At 39.3% G+C, this 25,042-nt stretch overlaps 3 protein-coding genes across 7 annotated transcripts in view; 1 reads left to right on the top strand and 2 right to left on the bottom strand.

Moving 5' to 3' along the window:
* tln2a (talin 2a) overlaps positions 1-6,591 on the bottom strand; it is a 116,405-nt gene extending 109,814 nt beyond the window's left edge. The window contains exon 1 of one of the 3 annotated variants that reach the window (XM_034679957.1): positions 6,409-6,591. The gene's annotated coding sequence lies outside the window, so the exon portion shown is untranslated. Of the gene's footprint in view, positions 1-6,171; positions 6,190-6,408 lie in introns of those variants that run through there. The other 2 variants (XM_034679959.1, XM_034679958.1) reach the window with 2 other exon arrangements.
* Positions 6,592-11,188: 4,597 nt separating this feature from the next.
* ddx28 (DEAD (Asp-Glu-Ala-Asp) box polypeptide 28) lies at positions 11,189-13,423 on the bottom strand. Its single transcript, XM_034680764.1, has 2 exons — positions 13,168-13,423; positions 11,189-13,068 (listed from the first exon to the last, which is right to left on the bottom strand). The coding sequence occupies exons 1-2, from the start codon at positions 13,223-13,225 to the stop codon at positions 11,519-11,521; spliced, it is 1,608 nt and encodes a 535-aa protein (XP_034536655.1). The 5' UTR covers positions 13,226-13,423; the 3' UTR covers positions 11,189-11,518.
* A 5,870-nt stretch (positions 13,424-19,293) lies between these two features.
* The window catches only part of nfatc3a (nuclear factor of activated T cells 3a), a 71,550-nt gene continuing 65,801 nt past the window's right edge, over positions 19,294-25,042 (top strand). For 2 of the 3 annotated variants that reach the window (XM_034680893.1, XM_034680894.1), the window contains exon 1: positions 19,294-19,874. In XM_034680893.1, coding sequence (XP_034536784.1) covers positions 19,784-19,874 — 91 coding nt within the window. In that variant the 5' untranslated portion in view covers positions 19,294-19,783. The remainder of the gene's footprint in view (positions 19,875-25,042) is intronic. The other variant, XM_034680892.1, reaches the window with a different exon arrangement.

Raw genomic sequence — 25,042 nt, 5'->3', positions numbered from 1 at the left:
GTCCTGCCTCCAGAACCCCACGCCCACCCCTCATCTTACAGGAATACTAAGGAATAAGCATCTTTGGAAAGCGTCTGGGGGAGACCATTCTAACATTTTCTATATTTTTGTTCCTAGGAGTGCATGTGTGCAAAGGGCTTCTGTTTGCAGAGCAGTGTGCTCATGCAACAGGAACAGCAGACACCTGATTAGGTTACATTTCTGCCCTGGTGACTAAGAGGCATGAGGCCTCGAGGTGGCAACCATGGCAGCAGGGATTTCTGCCAGAGATGCACTCCAGTAATAGCAGAAGAGCTCAGCTGCAACCTGAACCACATTTCAGAGCAGATCCACTTTCAGCTAGGGTTCAACATGACGGCTCACTTTGGCCTAAACCCTGAAATGTAACTGCGGTTTTGAAATCAAGCTGGATGAGACCAAATGAGTCCAAATCTATTTTGAAGTGTTTTTTAAAGCCAGTATCGATCAAAGAGTACGTCTGTGTACCGATGCCATAATAGATCACTACTAAGGAAAGCGAAAAGGAAACTGACCAAGTCAACAAAGATGAAATAACTCAATGACAGGAATAGGCATGATGACTAGAGCCTGATGACAATCCTGAATTCATGAGCAGGCACTTAAACCACTTAAGCTTGTGTTTACTAAATTAAAGCCAAAAAGCTGTAACAGGTCATGTGACAAACTGTTCTGGGAAGCTAATAAAGAAGACACTCAAATACAGAAATAGCTGGTATTGATTTCAAAGCTCCAAACTTAAACAAATGGACTTCCCCTCATTTCATCACACATATGTTTCAGGTTTCATGTCAGGACTTAACTTGGTTTGATCTTCACGCTCTTAACAATCTAATAAGTACATGGTGATGACTCTACAGAAAACTTACAACTGAGGGTTCACTATTTGTAGTGGGGACACGCTTTCTTTTGATGTCTCACTTAAAATGAACAACTCTATTCAAAATGTAGTAAGTAGTAGGCAGAATGAGTTTCTATCCTTCATCACTATGACAACGAGACCAGCATCTGCTGCACCACACTTCTCCACATGACCAAAATGTTGTATCTTTAAACAAAACTTGGGGTCCACTGATGTACATCACAGTACATCACAGCACACACACACACACACACAACCACATACACAGATTGCTGCAGTATGTTCGCCCCTCAGACAGACTGTTCCCCCTGAAACATACTTCACGGTTAATTTTAGACTAGAAAAAAAAAAAACACAGCAAACATGTCCTATCCTTGAGTCATACTGAGGATTTAAAACCAATCAATTAGCAAAGGCCACTTGTGCAGAAATAGTTCTTCATGTTACCGGCAGGCAGGCAGTCACTGCACCGTCTTATATCTGTGATGCAATGAAAATTAGATGGTGGACTGAGTGGGAGGCAGGCAAACCAGAACTCAGTGGGAGGTGGGAAAAAACAGACAGGAGATTGGATTTGCCAACAAGGCAGCCTCTGCCGCATGCAACCAACAATGACCAGAATCAAGGGGGATGGATAAAATCTCATTATAAATGGCAAAAAACCTTTCAAATGTGTAATCAATCTCCAAATATAATTGCTCTTTGATGGTTGAAATTGCTTCCTCATTTGTTGTTCATGATTTTCCTTTTCAAATGACGAGGACGAACATAAAGTTTCGTGCAGCACTAACATGATTCGTAAACCATGTTTCTGTACTATTTACGGCCTTTTTTCAGTTAAAGGTTGTGGCCAGGATAAGGGAGCATGTAGAGAAAAACAAAGGGGTTTTGACTTCAATTCTGAACTAAGTCAAGATTGCAGAGGGGCCCTGTTTCTCACAGGAAGCCCTGCTTGGAATCTTGTGATTTGACTCTTATGTTTAAGGTTACGCATGCCTTGGCCTGGTCACAACCAAGTGTGAAATTCTGTGATATTGTTAACTTGAACTAGGCCAGACATTCCTCCTCCTCCATTCAGACCTTTTTTCCCCCTCAAAATGAAGACAGTAAGCACGTCTACACAACCAATGTCTCTAGTGTGTGTGTGTGTGTTGGTGGCCATTTGTAAAAGCATTCATCTACATTAACAGCAGCTGGTTAAACGTGCTGCACTGGAGGGTTGAAACTTGAATCTCAAGATCTTATGGAGTCAAAGTTCATTTGGTGACAATGAAGGTAACAACTACACTTAATTTAATTCTCAAGCTCCTGCAATGTGTTTTTAGCATGAAGATTTAATATTTCTATATGGTTATTTTAAATGTCTCTCACCTCTCCTAGGTTAGAGTCAGATGAGGCGAATAACTGCATGCTGCAGAAAGCACCCTCGTAAAATGTTTTCATGCCAAAGGTGTAGTGCGAGTTGCATGTAAACAATTTAAATGAAGAGGACAAAAAAACGCAATTCACACATTTACAGGATAAGACCAGCAAAAAGATAAATCATCCCACTTTGTCCCCCAGAGCTGCCAAATTCAACACATCCCAAAAGTTCCTCACTAAGGTTGTCAAAATATGGAATAGAACTAGGACTGGGTGATAAAACGATAACGATAATTATTGTGACACTATTGTTCTCAATATACATATAAAATGTATAATAAAACGTTGATATTTTTAAACCTGTCATTACACCCCCTAACCACTGGATAGGGGTGGGGCGCTATGTGTCTTAGGCGCTAGTTCCCACCTAACATTAAACAGAAGAAGAAGTCAGCATGGAACAGCCAATCATGTCACAGGGTGAGAGGTAGGCGGGCTTAAAGATGTTTGGAGCGGAATATAAACACAGCTGAAACAAGCAACAGCGATACTGAAGAAAACACAAAGCTTACTAGCTCATAGCAGAGTGAAAACATGCATGACATGAGAGGCCACTAAACTTCATTAGTTAAGATATTTTGGCTATTTACTAGACTACTAAATCCCAGATACAAGCTAACAAACCATCTGGTTTCTTCAACATTCACTCCGGAGAAAAAATCTGCCTTTAAAATTATATGAAAGAATGATTTAATATTTATTGTGAAAATTATCAATATCAACTGATATTAAAAAGGTTACCATGATAACATATTTTTCAATATTGTCCAGCACTACATAGAACAAGTCAATTGGAGTCATTTTTACATCAGATAGTGTTTAAAAGTACCAAAGCTAATGAAGAAGACAGATTCACAGTCAAGTTTCCAAGCCAAAGCAAGAGAACAGCGATGGTGGTTGCATTATATTTAATTAAAGTGAAAAGAGCAAGCATTGCTTACGAAAAAAAAGCAATGAAACAGAAAATGCAGTATTATTCATCAGTATATCAACTGCTGGGTCTGTGTTGGGTGACTTTTTCTGAACCAGCACTGTTTTCAGTGTGGTTATAAATAAAAAGACACTCCACTGTGGGTGACAGGAGGTTAGTTCTTGTTGCTGTGGTATCAAAATAGTATTGTGTCAACGTGTAAAATTCTGGTATTTTGAGAACCATATTTCTCACAGCAGCTTTAAACTCTATATAGACAATAAGATCATAAGATCATTCTGGCACAGTCTTGAATTTAAATTCAACAAGTATAAGCGAATAAGCAAAGTATGGTCATTTTGCCATCCATCATCAACCCAGCAACCCCTTTCCAAAGGATTACTTTTAGGCTCTGAGACCCATAAAAACATGTTACCAGTTCCAGGTGACCAACTTGGGGCTGCTTTGTGACACAAGCAGGGTAATGGCATAGTCTTCAGCCACCTACTGTATCAAGAAGATTAATTTATTGTCAGAACAATTGTAGAACAAATGTCAAAGGAAAACTATTGCTAAGCATTACCTCCCTCTTCCTCTAGCCCTTCCGGTCTCTCGTGGGGAACAGCCTGTTATTCATATTAATTGTACTTGCAGACTGTAACCCCTAAACTCTATCACTTCCTGTTTGTTCAGTATAGTTACTTGGATGAAGAACAAACTGCTGTCAGCTGTCTTACTATTGTGCCGCTTGTGATTTAAGTGCCATTATGGGTTGCTCATTACTTTCCCTCTGTGGTCTATGCTGACAACACAGGCCTGTTTTCATGCAGAACAAACAGACGGATCAATAAATTAGCCATGTGCTGCTGATGAGTAACCCTTCCACTTCTGGATGAGTTTGGCCTTGAAGTTTCTTTACAAGCCAGGAGCGCACATGGCAATGAAAATTGTGCCTCAAGGCAACAGACCAAGCTTCAGAATTGAGTCATTAATTCTTGCTGTTGTATCTTGATGTTAGCTTATGTAAGGGCAATAGGGCTTTAGAGTGCAGCTTGTGCACAAACAGTCATTAAAATATTAATTTAAAAGCATCCTATGAATGTAAAGCAGTTAATATGGGTTCAGCTTTCATAATGTGCAGACTTGAGCATCATTACCGGAGTACCTCCTTTGTGATTCACACTTATTTTATTCCTGTGCTGTTGAATTCAGCACTAAAAAACTGAACAGCTACAACCCTGAAGAGTGTATTTGTTGATCACTCTACTTGAAGAAGATTGGTTTCAAACTACTTATAGCATAATGGATGCATAAACACATTCTCCAAAAGGGTAGCGCAGTAGCTAATATAATGAAAAAGCTCTTGATTGCTGCTTTAATGTCAGGAGAGTCAGATGGAGTTTGGTCAGTTTAATAAATGATCAGTGCTGTGGCTGGTGGCAGAGCTTGAATACTTAGCAGCACTGGCAGTGGCAGCTGATAGCATCAGTTAAATACAAGGCTTTGGAAAATGACATTTCACGGAGATGAAACAGAAGCAGAAGCGACCGGCACAGGAGAACAGGGGGCTCGGCTCATTAGACGGGGGCTGCCATTTTGAAAGGACAGATTTTAACATAGGGCAACCTGAGGATGTGGGATGACATTCTCACACTGCTGCAATTTTCTTCACACCTTTAGTAACTATAGATTTATAGGAAAATATACTTCAAAAACTGCAGCAGAGTCAAAGAAGAAAATGCATTTCCTAAATGCCAAATAGATCTCAGACTGATGTTGAGACATACCTGGAGGATGTGTAACAAACCAGGCAGCCGTTCCTGAGGCATTACACACACATTGGAGCCTGCAGCCTATAAGGTCATGTGTCTTTTTTTCTGACAAGCCAGAGGGGGACAGAGGAAAGGAGTGTGTGTGTGTGTGTGTGTGTGTGTGTGTGTGTGTGTGTGTGTGTGTGTGAGTGTGTGAGAGGGGCAGCTTCAGGCTACAGTTAACTTTTTCCCTATTAGACTGCCAGAGAAGCTCACTTGCACATCAAACACCACAGACATCTGACCTGTCACATCTGCCTCCTATAACAAGCTCACAGCCACACACACACACACACACACACACACACACACACACAACTGATTGATCCACTGACTACAATTCTACCATAGATGGTATTGATCTGAAAACACAAACTTGGCACACAAACAAGTTCCAATTCAGATCAATCCCTTGGGGACACATCATGAGGTTCCCCCCTGCAGTAGTAACACAACAGATATGAGAAGCATGTGATTGGTCCTTTTAACTGTGCAAATGGAGTATGGAGAGCCGGTCTATGAAGGGGTGTGGCAATAGAGCCGATACAGCTGCCATCCTCACCATTCAAACAACGTAACCTGCTGCAGAGACGCTCTTCATTATCCTACATGTCGCACTTCACATTTATCCTCCCATGCTGCTTTAATGATCTCCTTGGCGACGATAAGCTCGCGCGCAGGTTAGCAAGGGAATATCAACCAACCACATGCTCTGCACAGGTGCCCCCCTCCCCTCTCCTTTAATGTGTGCGTTTCGTCCTTGTAATTCTCGATAACAGAAAATGTAAAAGTTGGGAAGAATTGCCTGTAGCAGCTTGAATGAGATAGTAACTTAACATGGCGGAGGCTGCGTTCTCCCCCTGGCCAGTGCAATGTAACCTCCATGAACTCTCCATGCCTCTTTGACTCTGTACACCCACCAGACGAGCACCAAAACCCTCCGTTATCCACATGCTTGAATCCTGCAGCCTCATAAAAAGCAGCAGCTTTCCCAACATAAAATCCTCACCAGGCGACCCCCTGCTGCAGCCCTGCGGTGCGTAAAGTCGCCAGAAACCCCGCCGATGCAACTGGAGAAGTCGACTATTTAAGGCTCCACAAGTTACGTTGCTTCAAATGAACCTCGCAGCGTCTGAAAAGCAACTTACATCAGCGATCCATCCAAAAAGGACTGAGATGCAATGCAGTCACACACACATACAGAGAGAGAGAGCCTCCCATCTAGCAGAAGCAGCAGCAGCAGCAGCAGGCAGACTCACGCTGCGTGTGTGTGCGGGTTTATTATGAAGCTTTTGGTCGCAGAGAAGGTCAGACAGATCTCCACGTCTGCTTGAAAGGGGAGATGGGCAGCGGAATTAAGCCGATTACGGAGGTTGTACACCTACCTTCAGATCCTCTGCTGGAGCATTTCAAGCTAGATGCACATTCGCCGACACCGACTCTTCTCAGCAGTACAATATCCTCCGCGCTGAGGGAAATTTCCAAGTGGCCGGACGGTGTGTGAACAGCGGCACGATGTGTGTGTGTTGTGAGTGTGTGTAAGCGTGTATGTGTAAAAGGGAAGGGGGGGAGAGATAATCCACGGTGGGGCAAAGAGGAAATGCGTCACTTTAAATGGACAGAATGTTTGTAGTCCATTCGCACACTTACGTCGTCCGCGATGACTATTAGTGGGGGCGAGATGCATCAATATTTCATAATATTATTTTGTGATATAGGCTATATAAAGAAAACTGCATCACGGATTATATTTTTTATGAATGAAAACTGGTCCATACTGATCATGTCCTGAGTAGCTAGTGTTTTCTAGGGGTGTAATTCACTTGAAATGACATCTACCCTGAAGCCAGGGGAGTTAATTTGGAGTAATTTATGTTTAGCCCTGGACTGCATTATTATTATTTGTATTATTTGTATTATTATTTTAATCATTATTATTTAAACCATTGCTTTAACATTTATTTATCTTATTTAATTATGTATTTATCTATTTATTTCTTGTATTCATCTGATCTTGATAACGCTACCTTATTTTAAACTTTTCTTTCCACTATTACTTATTTTATTGATTTTACTGTATTTTTTAAAGTATTTTTATTCATAATCATGTCTTTTATACTTTTACCACTGCTGTTGTTTTCTGTCTCTGTTATTCTGTGAAGCACTTTGGGCTGCATGTTGTTATGTATGAAAGGTGCGATATAAATAAAGTTGAGTTGAGTTGAGTGTCCAGACTATCTCTAATTTTTACTTTGGTGTCACAGGGGTACCAAAAAGAATGTGGGCACCCACAGATGAATGAATGTTTTACTAATCATATCTATTTAAACATCACATATCATGGATAATCCTATATTTTAATGGGTTTTTTTGTATTATTGTTATTTTTAATTCTATTTTGGGACATTATTGTCTGTATGGATAGGACAGCCGAAGAGCGAAATGTAGGGAGAAGAGAGTGGGGGAAGACATGCACCAAATGGTTGCGGCAGGGAGTCGAATCGGCAACCTCTATTACGGGGACTATAGCCTCTCTATTTGGGCGGCTTAGACCGCTAGGCTACCAGCACCCCTGTTATTTATTTTTCATGCAAGCATAATTTGGAGAGGACCATAATAAGATGTTTTTCCAACGCAGTAATCAAAAATTCTAAAATAAAATTGCAAGCAAACTTCTGCACCCTACCTGTCGAAAGTACATTTTATGTAACAATTTTGGTACAAGTTTGTATCTTACTGGTAACTCTTCCTGCCCCATTAAACCATAGCCCTTTTTGGAGTCCCTGAGCTCCCTTGTCTCATAGGTTCCTCTGAGTCGCTGCTGTAGACATCCTGCTGCTGTGGATGTTCCAGACTGTGCGGTAACAGCTACTACTACTACTCCCCCATATCATCGCTCTCTCTCTATCTATCTTCTCCTCTACCCCTCTTTCCAACCCCAACTCTGTCTGCTCAAGGTTTCTGCTTGTTAAAAGGAAGTTTTTCCTCGCCGCTGTAACTAGCTAAATACTGCAAGGTGCCATCCTCATGGTGGATTAAGATTAGATAAGATTGAGTCCTGTCAGTAAGAGGGGATTGTATCCTGTCTTGGTGTTCATAATATAACATAGAGTATGGTCCAGACCTGTTATGTTTGTAATAGTGTCCTGAAATAACGTTTGTTGTGATTTGGGGCTTTACAAATAAACATTGATTGATTAAGATTGATTGAATGCATTTTTTATAATTTGCAATAATTTGTATTTCATCTTTTGTCAATTTGTTTTCTTAAATGTAAATTTGTTTTGTCCTTGGTAAAAGGGTTTTGCTGATGTAATTTTGTTTTCTAAAATGTAAAAATGTTTTCTAAAATGTAAAAATGTTTTCTAAAATGTAAATTTGTCTCCAACTTTGTAAAAGTGTTTCATCTTTTGTAAATTTGTTTTATCCTTCAGGGCCACCATACATTTGTATATGGGGTGCACGCTTAAACTACAAGGCCATCCGCGCCCCCACAGGAGTTTCAAACATTAAAAATAATAACACAGAAATAGGAAGTCTTGTCACTGATGGTCATGTTTGCTTTTGTATCACATAAAGAGGCATCAGCATTAATTTGTGTCTGTTTGTTTAACCAGGTAAAAACAGGATCTTCTAACAGGAGCATTTAATAATGTGAAAGTTTCCTTTAAGGGACCTGATGGTTTCAAGACAAAACACAAGGCAAGAAAAAAGGGAAATTCCCCTGTGAGAGACAACCAAACAACACCACCTGCTCAAATATTTGAGAGGAAGCTCAGAAATGCTCTCTGTTTGTTTTACTTCTGACTGGGTAGTGCGGACCAACGTCTCAAGGAGGACTCCAGCAGTTTAGTTTTGAACTTCCCTTAGGTTACATTAGGGCACTTTCAAAGTCAGTTAAATAAAAAACCCTCTTGTGACATATCTGAGGACACATTAAAGGAGTCTGGCTGGATTATATGAGATTAGATTTGATTTATGTAGAAGAAACTTTGATTGATTAGTTTCTGATGTCTACATTTCCTGCCCGTCTGACTGAATTATCTTTAATCTGGCAACCAGGGTTGGTTTCAAGACATTAAATGCTGATGACACACTCCTATTTTAGTGGAAAGTTCTAAGTGCACCAGAGGTTTAAGTTTGCACAACGTACTTAAGAAAGTCTTATCTGACTATGATTGGCCAACTGGTCGTGGTGTCACACATTATACTTCTAGTTACACTATTGAGTGACAGTGCAAATAGGCTATATAATAAAATAATTAGAACCCAGAATCAGATTTTTTTTAGCTTTTCACTTTAAATGCATTATCACAAACCCTAAACTGAGATAACACCTCGGGAGCCACAAAAGACATTAACAACTGTTTTCACAGGCTGTGAAGTACTGCTAGTAAACTGATCAGGTGTGAAGTTGGGGTGTGGCCCTTGAAAGCTTAGATCTGTGGCCTAAAACTATTTCCAACAAAAAAATACTTCATACTGAGCGCACAACCTACTGGAAGTGAAACATTTGAGAGTGTTTATGACGGCATTTTTGCAAGGGTCAGTTGAGTTAAGTCAAGACAAAAATATAAATGCAGGGATTGGAGGAATATTCTCCCCATGCTATACTTGGAGACAGGGTCCTTGTTGTCAGGGTACAGTTGGGTGAAATGTGAACCCTACAGGGGGGTAAAGCTTCAACATGTTGACCTGAGCCCCAGCGGGACAATCCTGGCTAGATTCCAGACATTCTGATGGAAGCCCCTTGTTACTGAAAGAACTATTAACACGTCTGTCCTTCCATCTCACACTCAGGTCCGTTCACTACTGTAATCTCTATATGGCCACAAACACTCAGCATAAACCAGCAGGTATGTAACCCGAGCACGCACCAAGCCTCTTCAAAATAAAAGTATGCACTGTTTCCTGGAAGAAGTATTTACTGGGGGATTTTATCTGAAATCCTGAAAAAAAAACTTGAACAACACACAGAACCAGTTTCTATTACACCCGGATTACAGGTGAAGCTGTTACCTTTGAAATACGACTGAAGTTTTCTTCACTCGGGTAAATTTTAATTTTTGTGGTTTCATTTCAACAACACACCCATTGGCTTTGAAGAAGGGAACAGAGAATCTTCCAAGAACAGCAAACCTGCAGAAGTGAGGTCAAGTTTTAGCCTGTATCAAACTCCACTAAGGATTAATGAAGAGCTGAGGTTTCTGGAAAGCACACATAAAAGGTAGTGGAATCAAGAAAACCTTCAAGAAACAATCAATTGGACCAGCTTGTTAGTGAGCATGAGCAAAGTTAATAATAAAGAGAACAAAGCACAGAAGTTGAAACATGGTGAAACGGACAAACCTGCTGATCATATGCAGAAGCTAAAAACAAACCAATGTCACCCCCTTGTGGTTGAACATGCTCAGTACATGTGTAAGAAAAAAAATCTCAGATTACCTGAATACTCCAGTGATTTAAGAATTTCACTACATGACAGATATGATCAAATTAAAGGCTTAATGGTTAAGACAAAGTTATCTTTTGTTCTTTTCAGCTCCTGTAAACTGTAGTTTCACGGCAATCTGTCTATGTCATGATGTCTGTTGCTGATTTTAATGATGAATTAGATAGTGTTTGGTTTGGTTTGGTGTAGTACAGTCTAGTATAGTATAGTGTAAAATTATAAAGCAAAGTGTTTTAATGCCAGGTTACCAAAAGTCATTACCTGTCAATTAGAAGCAGCCAGAAAAGGACCTGATTTCAAACAGTGGGAGTGGAATCTCATCTCATATTTGTAAGATTTATATTATTTTTTTAAGTAATATATTTCGGGGCATGTTTGCCTTAATTTGATAGGACAGCTGGAGAGAAACAGAAAGTGTGGGGAGTAGATAATGGGGGAAGACATCCAGCAAATGGTCAATGCCAGAACCTGCCAGTAAACAGCGCCCCAGTAAACTTTATTTTAAAAGAAGAAATATTTCAACCTAATGAGTTTCAAATGAGCCTGAACACATTTGAAAATAGTTGAGAATTAAACTCAGGCTTTTGCTCTGAAAATGCAGTAAACTTTGGTTCAAACTACAAACTGAAATAGCTCAGATGAATAGTTTTTTGTTAGAGAAAAACATGTTCTGGATATTACGAAGCTTGATTTTAATTTGAAATCACAGCACCTTTTAGCAAAAGTAACATCTGTTTATTGAAAATACAGTGATGACAATTTCACTGACATGAGTCATCATAAATACAAACATTATTTACATCAGGGGTTATACATTCTAACATTTTTTTTTTCAAATTATAGGGAAAAAAAGACAAAAAGCAGACACTGTGTTGTGCAAATTTTCATGAATTAGAAACAACTATTTATGTTAGATCTTTGCAGGTATCAGGACTAAGCTCTTTAAGCAGAACTCCAGGTTTCAGCCTGAACAAGACTTGCCGTTTCTTTTCATCTGCCTGTACATTTATTAATTTTCAGCTTGTTATCACTTAAACACTCTTCTACTCCTCTGCTTCTGTTACTTTGGGTTGTGGCTCCTTAATATCTGACTCCATCCCCGGCAAACTTGTTCTCCTCCGTGCAGCTGTCTCAATGGTGTTAACCAGCTCTACATCCCATAGATGAGTGACAAAGCTGAGCACCTCCCCATCCTCCACCCCTCCTGCTCTCCCCACCCGTCCTGCTCTGTGGATGTAGTCTGTGTGGGATTCTGGGAAATCATAGTTGACCACCAAGCGCACTTGAGATGTGTCCAGGCCTCGTGAAGCAATATCTGTGCATATCAGCACCTCCACTGTGCCCTTCTGGAAGGAGCGGAAGGTCCCTGAGCGCACAACAGCGGGCATCTCCCCTTGCAGACGTGCGTGCTGGACTCCCATCTCCTCCAGTGAGTAGCCTAGCCAGTTGACAGTGGAGGACTTGTTGCAGAACACAAGTACAGAACCTCCTTCTTTTTCCTGCTGTAGTAGCTTTATAGCTTGGTGGAGCTCCAGAATCTTGTCAGCACCCTTTACTCTCAGGAAAGTCTGCTTCACATGAGGCATGAGGTAATGCAGCATCTTGCTCTTTATAACCACCATGCTGCCTAAATCTGTCACCTGACTGATCACTTCCCCAACACCACCAGGGAAGGTCGCCCCCACCACCAGCAGCTGAGCTTTATGGCCCGGGCCTCGTGTTTCTGTGGGATCCTTAGCGATATTCGTGCTGAGCAGGATGTCATTCAGCATCTCAGAAAAGCTGGGGTCGAACATGGTGTCAGCCTCGTCCACAACTAAGAAGTTCAACTCGCTCAGGTCCAGGCAGTGTCTACGCAGGGCTTTCACCAGAGCGCCAGGCGTAGCCACCAAAATGTCGGGCTGATCCTTCTTAAAGACCATCTTGATGTGTCCTACACCTCGCCCCCCTCCCACAGTCCTGGTCAGCAAGCCAAAAGGAGCAGAAAGAGCTCTGGACACAGCTGCTACCTGCTCAGCTAGCTCTCTGGAAGGCACAAGAACCACAGCGCTAATCTTACGCTGGTTCTCATCATCCATCTCTGACTTTTTATCAGCCTGCAGTCTGTGAACAAGAGGCAGGAGGTAGGTCAGTGTTTTACCGCTGCCTGTCTCTGCAGCACAGAGAATATTGTGCCCTCTCATTACTTTGGGGATGGTCTGCTGCTGTACAGTGGTGGGATGAGTTATATTCATTCTGTCCAAAACTTCCACCAGCTCCTTGCAGATGCGGAATTTATGAAATGTCCCTGTTGTCTTTTGTTCAGCAGTGTCCTCCTTCTGATACTCAGCAACAAAAGGTGCGACAGTCTTGATGTTGTTGATGGTGAAATAGTCCCCGAATGATCTGTTATGTTTCCATCCTTTGGAGCAGAGGACGGGCTGCTCGAACTTACCAAGTATGTATCCCGCAGACTGATTCATGACTGGGTTTCTGCTCTGGATCAGAAGCTTGCCAGCTTTGATGGTGTTGATCTTGTTTTTGCCTCGAGTCTGTTTCACGTTTTCTACCTGCTTCTGCAAGTAGCGAGGAATGCGGATCACTGGGGTCTCTCCTGGTTTAGTAGCAGTTTGGCAGAAGCGAGTCTGATGAACAGAACAATGAACACGACAGCAGGCCGATGATTTCATAAAAATAGGGGTGAAAAGCCTACCTGAGCACAGAGCTCTTGAGGACGCTAACGCCAGGTAGCCGACCTTCACGGACTGCATTTTCGTCTTTATGTGGGTTGTCAGGGGCTAAATATCTTCTAGTTGGTAAAAAGCTCGACTAAATTACAAGATGAAAAATGTAAACACACGTTGGATCGTAAAAGGGGCATCTGAATAACGAAACACGGCGAATATATTAGCATCTTCCTTTTCTTGACAGCTGCTGTATCGCCATGCTTTTTGGCGACTGCTGATGACGTCACATGTGCGTGGACTGTTGACGTAAACGCCAATATTTTTTTCTTTCTAATTTCACTCAAATTCACAGAAATTAGGAACAAAGAAAAGTATTTGCAAATTTTATTTAAATTTTTTAAAAATGCTAAAAGTATTTCAAAAAGGAGGAGTAATAAACGATTTTCACAAATGAATTAAATATATGATATTATACTTGCCTCGAATAACAATAATAATAATAATAATAATAATAATAATAATAATAATACAAGACGTAGTGCAGAACAAAATGAAGAGATAAAAAGGAAAATGAAATAAAAGCTTAAAAACCATACAAACTTATAAAACAGACCCTTAAAATCAGAGCTAAAATTAAATAAAATCACACAATAAAAGCTTTCCTGTAAAAATGCGTCTTGAGTAATGACATAAAACACGGGACTGACTCTGCAAGTCTGATCTCATGCTTCAAGACATGCTCCAATAAGCAGAATGGAAAACCAGCATATTAACACCACTAACAAAAACGTCATATTAGTCTAAAACTGTTGTTGCCAGAAAAAAGTCATGCCAATTATTATTACACGATTCTAATTTCCATTTTCGTGTGATACAATTCCAATCGCAGACAAAACAAATGAAATGTTCATTTTTAGGTATTGTGTCTTTGTCTAACGTACTTCAAAATCTTGTATATTCTTTGTCTGCTCTAACGCTAAATCAATCAGCTGATCACTAACCCTATGAATCAGCACTGCCTGAGGTACAGTAATACCAGAGATTGTAATGGATTAGCGAGGGGTGAGAAAGAGCTCAGTCATCGACACAACGGTGACCATCAATATGTGCCCATGTCACTCCGAGATCTGGTCAATCCTTTTCAGCAAAACCCAAGCCTCAAGGCACCAGAAATACACTTGTTTTCGGTATGGAAACGGTGGCCTAGCCAAATAAAAGATATACTTTTTGTATCATAATAGAATTTAAATATATTTTTTAGCATGTTGACTTGGTATGTATAGCCTACACTTGTGTGTAAGACAGGAAACCCTTTTTTTCTTTCTCTTCCTGGGGTACTGAGGGGGATAATCCAGTGCCGCTGCTTTGCCACTGGGAATGAAAGCTAATATAAAGGAGACTAATCTAACCCGGCATGCATCCAGGGAGGGGACCAAAAGGGGTACAAGTCTCTTCTGTTTGGCCCTGCCTGCATGGAAGATTGTCCCTTATTGAGTTTGGTTAAAAAATTCATAATCCCATCATATAACTCTTTGAAAATTACTTTATTACATGTATAACCAGCATAAGAGAAACCAATCAGCTGTCTGCGTCAGTGCTAGCATTGATCTACCCTTCCCATGTGCTGAATGAACGGGCTCATTGATTGATTTACTGTGGCTATAATACATTACACACACTTTCAGTAATAGACTGTCTGTCACATGTTGAGTAAACTAATGCTGTAGCTGCTGGAATCCCTGTGGGCCTGTGTCTGATTACTGTCTCCTGACATAACTGAGATGGACACACACTGGTTACCTTTATATATTGGAATCTGTTCGTTTATTAAATATGAGCACTTAAACATACTCATAATAATTATTGATATGCACGCTGCTTCAGTATTTCTAACAAGATTCTTGGTATGTGATTTTCTAAAAGGAGGCATGTGAATGAATAAGTAATAGAAGTAAACAGTCAGTTTCTCAGTTTGAACAATAGAGGGCAGCATAAATCAACCAGGAAGATTTTAAGTCACCTGAAATCTCAATTAAGGTAGTGTAAGCAAGTTTCTGCACTGTCTTCCAAGTCTGCAACATTTATTTCAAGTTTTCTTTTTCATGCAAAAACACACTATTTGTCACAGATTAATTATGCTAGAGCACTCTTTGCACCAATCCAATCTGACACTCTATTTAGACATACTGCTATCTGTTTGTCACCATACAAAAAAAGCAGGCCATTAAACATCAAATTAAGATTAAAATTAATTTTAATGTGTTAATTATTGGAGAAATGCAAACCCTAAAACGTCTTACCCCAGACTCATGTAACAGTTGCACAAGTCTTTAATTCTTTATCAGCTGACATTCTGATACAGAGCTGTGTGCAATTTGATCTTTGTTGACATTTAGTGAACATTGCGTGTGTTGCCAAGGCGCTGTGTTGCATTTCTGCAGTGTGTGCAAACCCCAATCCTTGAAAGAGTGACACCTCTCTCAAACAGGACCAGTGTGGGGGCAGATGCTGTTTTTTTCTTCCTTCATAACTTTCTTGACAAGAACATAATATCACAAACCACATCTACAGCCTCCCACACAATTTGTTCTCTTTATCTTTTCCCTTCAAAGGTCATCTGAGCAGATAAGAGGCGCAGGTAACCTCAATTAGACACGGGCGGGTCCACATAGGAGAAAGTTCAGGGAAGTCGTATGACTGCCACATATTAGTGCAATGATTTATTTGTAATATGATTTCATAAGAAGTCAATTAAAATTGATTTGAAATAATTAGTATAATACTTAATGTTTTTTTTTTATTGCTTTCTTTTCTTAATACGTGTGAAGAAGGAAAAATTCCATGGGATTTTGGAAATCTAAAACTTTATTATGCAACAGGAACATTTTGATTCAGTAATTTACTTTTCTTCTTTGCATTATTTGACACAATGATGTTGCAATATGTTAATAATCTCTCAGAGCCATATTATAATTCAAATTTGTTTGCATTTTTCTGAATTTTAAGTCAAATTTGTGTTACACGTAGATATATTTCATGCAACTTTCATGTGTGCTGTACTTAAAGCTGTTGCACATACATATAACTATTTAGTAAGCATTTTAAGGATAGCCAATGTGACTGACTATACAACACATTTTTGTTTTGTAAACACGTTTCTGTGCTTTATCTTAATGAAAAAAAACCCATTTCAAACAAAAAAATATCTTATTTGATGTAAATCAGACCCTAAACTGTCAGATATGGAACATTTAATCAAATAAAGCTCTAGCTTTGGTCAAACACTAAGGGTTCTGCACTCCGAATACACAACACTGATCCTTACAATGCTGTGAGGAGCACAAGTCAATGTGCAAAGAACCACATCAACATGGCATGTGAGCCAAAAGGGTTAAACCTTGTGCTTTTGCTTGGAAATAAAGACCACAGGAAATGTGATATTGATGCTTTCAGATGCATTTGAGAGCTGAGCGCCTGTCTGTACGCCCACATGCTTCTAGCATAGGTAGATGTATCGCGGCTGTGTCAGAAAAATAAGAGGCTGCTGTCTTCCTCACATGCACTTTGTGTTGAGGATGGACTGATTTACATCAAAATATGCTTGTGCAGAAATTATATTCAGCATCAGAATGAATGTTCTAAGTTTTTTTTATTCATTACTGTTCAAGCTTTAGTTAGAAGTAGAAACAATAAAGAAAGTTAGTTGGATTTTAAGTATGCACTTGTTCCTGTTTGATGCAAGTTGATCTTAAAAGTCCAGACAGTCCAGATTAATATTTTATTGTCATGGAGTATGATAGTAGAAAGAATAACAGCAGAGTTGTACATAATAAAAACTTAGATGCTTTATTGCTTTTCTTAACAGGCTTTTAGTGAAACATTAAAAACTGTCTCGATGGAGGTTTATATTTTGATCAGCTGCAAATATGTGGGTTTGTATTTGCGTGTTTATATGTTGTACATGTCAGAAAATACACAAGAGTTTGAATACCCTTTACATGCTGCCAGTATTGCACAGAAATGTGCTAATAAACATGTATTTTTTTTAATGTAGCCTTACTGTCAGTAATTCAACTATGCCCAAAATGGACAAGCAAAAAGGGGAAATATCAACACAAATAGGGACAAGACGATCATCAAAGCAGCAACAAATTTAAGCTTCAAGTACATTAAAGAGGGCAAAAGCCTCTGATGTGCTTGCCCAATAAAGATTAACCTGAGGAGATTGATGGGTTGGGCAGTGACACAGGGGTTAAAGGGATGGGAACAGCCCACACACAGACAGATTTACCATTGCTTTACTCTTGTAAAGCGTTACTCTTTCCACCCTGTCTCTAGGAGCATTTAGAATTGTGATTTAAATAAACCAGTGGCAGAGGAGAACCCCTCAGAGCAGGATTATAAATCAGGATTACTGAATATGAAAGAAAAAGAAAGAAGCAAGAAGCAAAACTACTCATCAGATATGGTTTAATAGCAGCCATACAGGTTAACAGTAAACATTTTAAATGGATGCCAAAAGGTGTTCATCTATTCAACCATTACAGCAGAGTTGGTTGATATTTGGTGTAATGTTCTGGTATAAATACATACTGTAAAACAAGTAGTACATTTAGATTAAATTTAAACTGAGTGAGAAACACTGCTTCAGTCCTGCTCTACAAGTAAACCACAAGCTCTACATACACAAGCACCCGTTTTCATTTACATTTTAAGGCGCTTTTTCCCCATGTACATAAATGACTGAAACATTGATGATGAAGATGTCTTGTCCTCCCCGATATAGCTCCATCTACAAGCCTGAATTAGCTGATTAGAAATTAATAGGCCTCTGTGCTGAAAGGCTCAAGGGATGTAAAGGTAAAAAGTGCATCATGTCATTATGCCTTCCAATCCTGGCTTGGATTGAAACCAAACAAAGAGGTAGGGTTAAGAGCCAGGCGCAATCGGATGTAATCTAATGGTGGGTGGTTGGGATAGAATGTAGGACCAATTAAATAGAGCAAAGTGGCTGTAAGACCTGGTTACTGCAAGGTCAAAGGGTTTGCTACGATCAACTCCACTAGTGAGAAAAAGAAGTGTATTAGAAAAAATAACATACAGACAACATCCAGAAAGCCAAAGAACATGTTTTTTAAAGAATTTAGAAACCCTTCATTGATTATATTAAAAAACAATCCAACACTGCAGTCCCAAAATCCATGTAGAAATGCAGATTCTTTCATTTCGTCTTAATATATGCCAACTGACCTTGATTTTATTTCTTTCAAAGTGAATAGCTTTGTTTGATTCAGAGAAGCTTTGTTCATTCTAATTATTATTATTATTATTATTATTATTATTATTATTATTATTATTATTATTATTATTATTAATAATTAATTTATTTTATTTCATTTTTGTTTAGTTGTTATAGTGTTGTTTGTTCATTTGGTAAACCTTGAGGTACAGCCATACAGCTGTGAAAGTGGAAAATGATTAATGATAAAGCTGTATTTTTATGGTTATAAACTTCAATTAAAAACACTATGGTAAAAAATAAATAATATATTAGTAAGACATAATCATAAATGGAAAGTATTCAGTCATTTTTGTTTAGTTTTTAAATGCCAGGCACAAACTTGACACTCTACGTACAAAATACATACAAATAAGATAAGATAAAATAATCCTTTATTCGTCTCACAACGGGGAAATTTAACAGCAAGATAGCAGCAAAGTAGACAGCGCAAAACAGTATAAAGCCAACAAGAGCATGTATAGCAATTATTAAAAAGTTATTAGCAATTAAAATTATAGAAGTAAAAATAAGCATATATTACGTATATAGGCCTACACAACTAGATAAGTACATTTACAAGTATTTACAAAACCAGTGACAAGGTGGAAAATGTGCAGACTTGTAGAATAGGTATATAACAATGTACAGAACAGAACTGAGAAGATGAGTGGAAGTATTGCACATGTAAGAAGAGAGGGATGAAGTAATTATTGCATGTTAATAAATAGACGGGGGAGATATTGCACATGTGTCCGTTTTGGTGAGATTATTGTGAACTGCGTGCGTGTGTGCGTGCGTGCGTGCGTGCAAATGTGTACGTGTGTGTCTGCCTCTGTGTGTGTGTGTGTGCGTGTGTGTTTATGTGCGTGCCCTGTGTTGTGTCTGCTGACGTCACCGCTGGAACTGCCTTGTCACGCGGGGTTAGTAAAAGTTGGGATAGGAGCTCCGGAGAGAGAGAGGGAGAGAGAGAGAGATAGTGAAACAGACCGGCGGAGAGATAGACAGAGACAGGGAACAGGACATTTCTACAGCGAACATTTACTACCGCTGGAGGAGAAAGCGCTTCTTTGTCGTCGACGAGAGAGAAACTGCGAGAGAAGCACAGCCAGAGGGGTGCAGGCGACTTTTCTCTGAAGTTGACGCCAGCAAGGAAGAGCAATTTATTTTGGATTTGTCAAAACGAGCGAAAAAACCCCCCACCAGCTTCATTTGATATGAGTTAAACTGAACTAAAAGTTGAACTTCGGCGTCGTGGCACTTGGTAAATGTTGTGACATTTTTTTGGAGAGCATATAAAGTGCTCCAGCAGCGGTCGACAGTCGGTCGAGTGGCGGGGGTAAAAACCCGAGCTGTCAAACCCGATGACTACTGCAAACTGCCCCGGGAATGAGGAGCTGGATTTCAGACTGATATTCGGAGAGGACGGGCAGCAGCAGCCGCTAGGCCCCACAGGTCAGTGTGTTTCCCGTCGCTTCAGTGTTATGTTTCATGCAAACATGTGTATTCAATATGCAATATGGTTAATATAACTTACTCAGTTAAGTTACATACTGTCGGGTTAATTTGGCAGCCTTTATTAACCCCAAATGCGAAGGCAGTGTGTGCTCAGTGAAAGAGGAACCTGCGCCTTTAAGAGCTTTTATTTGAGAAATGGAGATATTAAAACACGCGACCTTCCTATCGTGGACGCACAGATCATCATAACACCAGCTGTCATTAGCTTGACATGCTAGCAGGGCAGCACTACTGCTGGTATTGCCATATGCTAAATAAATTAAGTTTCCATGCAGTTAAAACTTGAAAATGCCTCTTCCATTTAGAGCAGCAGCATAGTGAAAGCTGTGTAAGTTTGGCGGGACGGCAGCAGGTAGTTTTCTGGATGTGTTGTAAGTGAAGTTTGGCTAAGAAGGAGACAGAGAAAGAGAGAGAGAGTAGTTTGAATGTCACTGAGGCACATTTCTGCAAAGTGGCACATGTTTATGTTGTCAAAACTTTTGTTCTTTCTTTGTTGACAAAACAAGGTAAATTAGTGTTGTAGAAATTAATTTGAATTGAAAAGTGGGGACTAATAAATAGATATAACTAATTTACTTTATAGTACATGTAGATATATAAATAAATGCTTATACATTTGTTTTTGATGAAGGTGTGACCACAGGGGATCTCAACATCCATCAAAGACCCTGTTGGTAGATTTTAAGAAAGCAGGGCCTTTTGAATAGTGCTTAATGATTTCCTCCTAGATACAAAATGTGATATCAGGCATAAAACGACTCAAAAGAAGCTCCAGCAAGTCAAAACAAATTAACATCAATCAAAGTTGTAGTTGTTTATCAGGTAGCAGTGCAACTTATCAAGCCATTTACAGTTGTGCTCATAAGTTTATATACTCTGGCAGAATTTGTGGCCTGTTTGGCCACATTTCAGAGAATATGAGTGATAAGAGAAAAACTTTTTTTTCACTCATGGTTACTGGTTGGGTGAAGCCATTTATTGTCAAGCAACTGTGTTTACTCTTTTCATATCATAATGACAACAGAAAATACCCAAGACATCATAAATTCTGAAAGGTATGTAAACTTATGAGCACAACTGTATCTCCAAAAACTTTCATGAAGTCTAGCACTTTTTTTGCTATTAAAATGATTGTGCCTCTTGTGCTGCTTATTAACATTTGCTTTAGGTGTCTGAAACTTTAAGGGCTTGAATAAAGGAGATATTTGTAATTATCAGGTGATTATTGTGGTGCTTTCAATGTTGAGGAACTAGCACTGACAAAGACGTAGTGATTACATAAAGGCTTCAAGATTTCTTTATTGTCAACTCTATACCAGACAGGTACACACACAGTGGAACAAAATGTATCAGACTCGAGATGCTTAAAGCAAATAAATATATATGCATATGTAAAAAGAGGGTTGTTACAGATGATCGTAATTGTACGAGCATGACAGTGGCAGTAAATTCAGCCTTCAGTGGAAACAACTTGGTATCTAGTGAATAAATGTTGTTGTGCACCAAGAGTGTACTGTGCAAGTTTTTGGAAAACAATGTAAATGGAAACTAAACTGTAAAACCTTTAGGAATGTGAGCGTGACTGTAACTTTAAATGATAAACTTTCATTGCAAAGTTTTTTCCAGTTAATGTAATGTTACGCCAATAAAAATGGTTTTGTAGAATTTTGATATGTCATTTATGCAGAGTGTGTTACAGATTCAGAGGAGGGATAGAGGAAGATTTGAAACCTCATGTTCACCAAAAATAGTAATATGTAAGGACAAACAGTGACAACATCTGGATGCCTGGGATTGTATGGATGCATTATTTTAATAGTCAGTTAACTGTTTCAGCCTAAAATTGCTTGAAGGTGTGTTACAGATGTCAGGACTGACATTAACAGTCATCCATGTACACAGTATTATGAATACAGATGAATGCACATGCAAACACTGTGGTGGTGTTGCAGTGTAAAAAAAATCAAAGTGACTGAAGTGTCTGTAAAGTTATGTGGTACCGCTGATAATGAAAGTTACTCCTGTCTAGGGCTGGGCAATAATTCAATAAAGAGAATCATCATGATATAATTTTTCTCGATATAAATATATACAATTTTCAATAAAAATGTGATATATTTAAACGTGTAATTACACCCTCCAACCACTGGAAAGGGAGGGGACGCTTAGAAACATTTGAATCTACCAACAAAAACTCCACTGAAATCAAATTTTACTTAAAAGGACCTGCTTCCTGTTAGCGCTGTCAAAAATTAGGGATTCAAGAAGCTCATCAGAGAACTAAACTCCAGACACAATAACTATTTGCTTTCTTTAACTTTCACTCAGGGGCAAAAATCTGCCTTTACATTTAAATGAAATAATGATTTGATATGTATCGTGACAATTACCGATATTGACTGATATGAAACATTTTATCGTGACATCTTTTTCAATATCGCCCAGCTCTACTCCTGTTGATGAAAGAAGAGGAAGCCTTTTTTTTATTTTAGTTGTTTATCAGTTTAAATGTGAAGTGTGCAGTTTGTATGAAGGGATCTTATACACACATACACAAGTCATTATAAACCAATGCAACTTTCAGTGGTTTTTACATTCTTCTAAAGTTGACTTCCTTCTTTTGATTCAGTGTTTGGCCAAAACCATTTGAAACTGGTGAATTCTCAACATTTCTCCTTTTTATGAAATTCTGGCAGAGCACTCACGACTTTGAGGTTTGGCTTGTGCAATCTTAATTTCTTTCCCCCTTTGATTAAAAATGAAGTTTGATTTGGAGATGGAATGAGGGAAAAAAAAAAAACGAAGGTTGGAACAAGCGTAGGAATAAAAGCACCTCTGTGCAAGTGGTTTTAATCTGGTCTTGACTGTGTGACTTGGCCTAACAGGGGGGAGCTTGTCTGAATTAATAACTTGGAGTGTAATACAGGATCACACTGCCGGAGTTACAGGGAGTTGCACACTTCTGAGTAAGTCTCCTTTTCTGAAGGCGGGGATCAAGTCAAGGCTTGTTTTTGTAACAACTCTGAAAACCTCTACAGTGAATATGTGGCAGGTTTTCACTGCACTGAGCCTCTTATTGTTGAGTGTTCTGTGATTTTTTTTTCAACTTTGCAACCAATTCTTCCAACTTCTAGTTGAAGAGAAAATTAAAGTTGGAGGAGCTGATGGCTTTATCTTTGTTGTAATGAAGTGAATATCTACTTCCTGTTCTAACTCTTTAAGGGTTTCAGCGTTTTTACTTGAGTATTTGAATATGATTAAGTGAATTCCCCCTCTTTTTGTCTGTCTGAATGGATGTCTCTCTATTCCTTCTTTCACTCCGTCTGACTGTTTTCTTGTTGCTTGGGAAACAGTCAACTCTTGGAGGTGAAATACTCTACTGTTCTTTTCAGAGGCATTAGGCAAGCTTACTATGAGGGTTTTCCCCGGGTTATGTACAGTGCTGGCCCAATAGAAGAACACAACCCACTTGGAAGTATTGCTCAACCACAGAGTGAGATTCAGTTATTTAAAATTCACTGACATAATGAATTACTTTTAAATCAATGCTTAGCATTTACCGCAGCTAATCCATCTTTATTTCGATCAAAGCTTTTCATAGAAATATTGACCAAAAAGTTACAATAAACAAATTCATAAATTACATTTAATTTATATGTTTTAAACCGTAAAATGTACCATCAAGTGCATGTCTTCACACACTATTTTGGGATGTATGGTTCTGTTTAAAATGAATGAAGGTCAGTTTACGGCCATTACATATTTCTAACATTTGAAAATGTCCGTATCAGGCTAATGAATGGGTTTGTGTCTAGTTTGCTGTTGACTAATTGGTGTTTAAAAAATGGATGATGTCAAATGGTCTGCAGCTCAAAGCAGACACTACTTTCTTATGTTCACAGAGCAGAGTTATTAATATAATTGAAACCTTTTTACAATAGTGGTAGTAGAAATTAACTATCAGTGGTTCAGATAGTTACACTTTTCACAGATTTTGTCAAAACCACAACGGGAAACCATCACAAAATGCACCAAATTTTAAGGCTTTGATTTGAGATCAAAAAGGGGAGGAGTGTCCAAACCACATGGTTAATCAACAGGGGAGGCCTTACGGGTCAGTGCTTGGTTCCCTCCTCCACCTCTTTTGGTGCAAATATCTGCTCCTATGGTTTCTCACATCACTTCTATGCAGACAATATCCCACTCGTCCTTTCATTCCCACCAGATGACACATCTGTCTCAGCTCGGACCTCATCATGCCATGCTGATATTTCTAAATGGATGAAGGAAGCCATCTTTAGCTTGATATGTCAAAGACTGAGCTTCTTGTCATCATTCTGGTGGCAAAGTCAATAGCTGCATTTTTTTCTAGTAGAGCATGCAATGACACCATGATGAGTGCCTGGACCATGTCTTTTTAACTTTAGTGAAATTCCGCGAAAGAGGTGTCCCCGTCCGCAGATGATTGTAGCCTAGCTTGCCTGACGGTCATCTGGGAATTTTCTCATTAAAGGGGAAGAGCTCACCTGCACCCATTGTGGCTAGCAGGAGCACTAGTGTAATGTAACTCATACGACCCCACTTCAAACAACTGAAATATCCCTTTAAACCTCATAGTACCACTTACCCTTTTTTGTGACAGAGTGTCTATTGTGAAGTGGTTTAGAAATAGGTATCTGGTTGTTGGGATTATGCAGGTCAGGAGCAGTGGTCTCATTGGGTGTTGCAAATGGAATGATGTAGGGGGCAAAAGAAGTGCCCTTTATGGGCGGCAGAGTAGTAGATCCATAGCGGAGGTGTCTGGATCTCTGCCCAGACATGCCATGTGGGGTTCAGATGGCAGGGTGGAATTAAAGGAGAGGGTGGGACACACTGCTCTCTAGCTGCTGGTAAGAAGAACATGGACAGTTTTTTCCTCACCATCTCTTGTTGACTTTACATCTGTCTTTTTCTTCTATGCGTCCCATATTCTGACTTTTGTCTTTTCATTTGGCTCAAACTGAAAGAAGTCTTTGTGGTTTCTTGGTTGCCGCCATATCAGTTCTGATCATTTTAGACCTGCTAGGACGACTGAGGCTTCTTTCCTTTCTCACTGCTGTCTCAGG

The sequence above is a fragment of the Notolabrus celidotus genome, chromosome 3, assembly GCF_009762535.1.
Source record: "Notolabrus celidotus isolate fNotCel1 chromosome 3, fNotCel1.pri, whole genome shotgun sequence".
Classification (NCBI taxonomy): domain Eukaryota; kingdom Metazoa; phylum Chordata; class Actinopteri; order Labriformes; family Labridae; genus Notolabrus; species Notolabrus celidotus.
The sequence above is the reverse complement of the archived record's forward strand: the minus strand, read 5'-3'. Positions and strand labels throughout refer to the sequence as shown.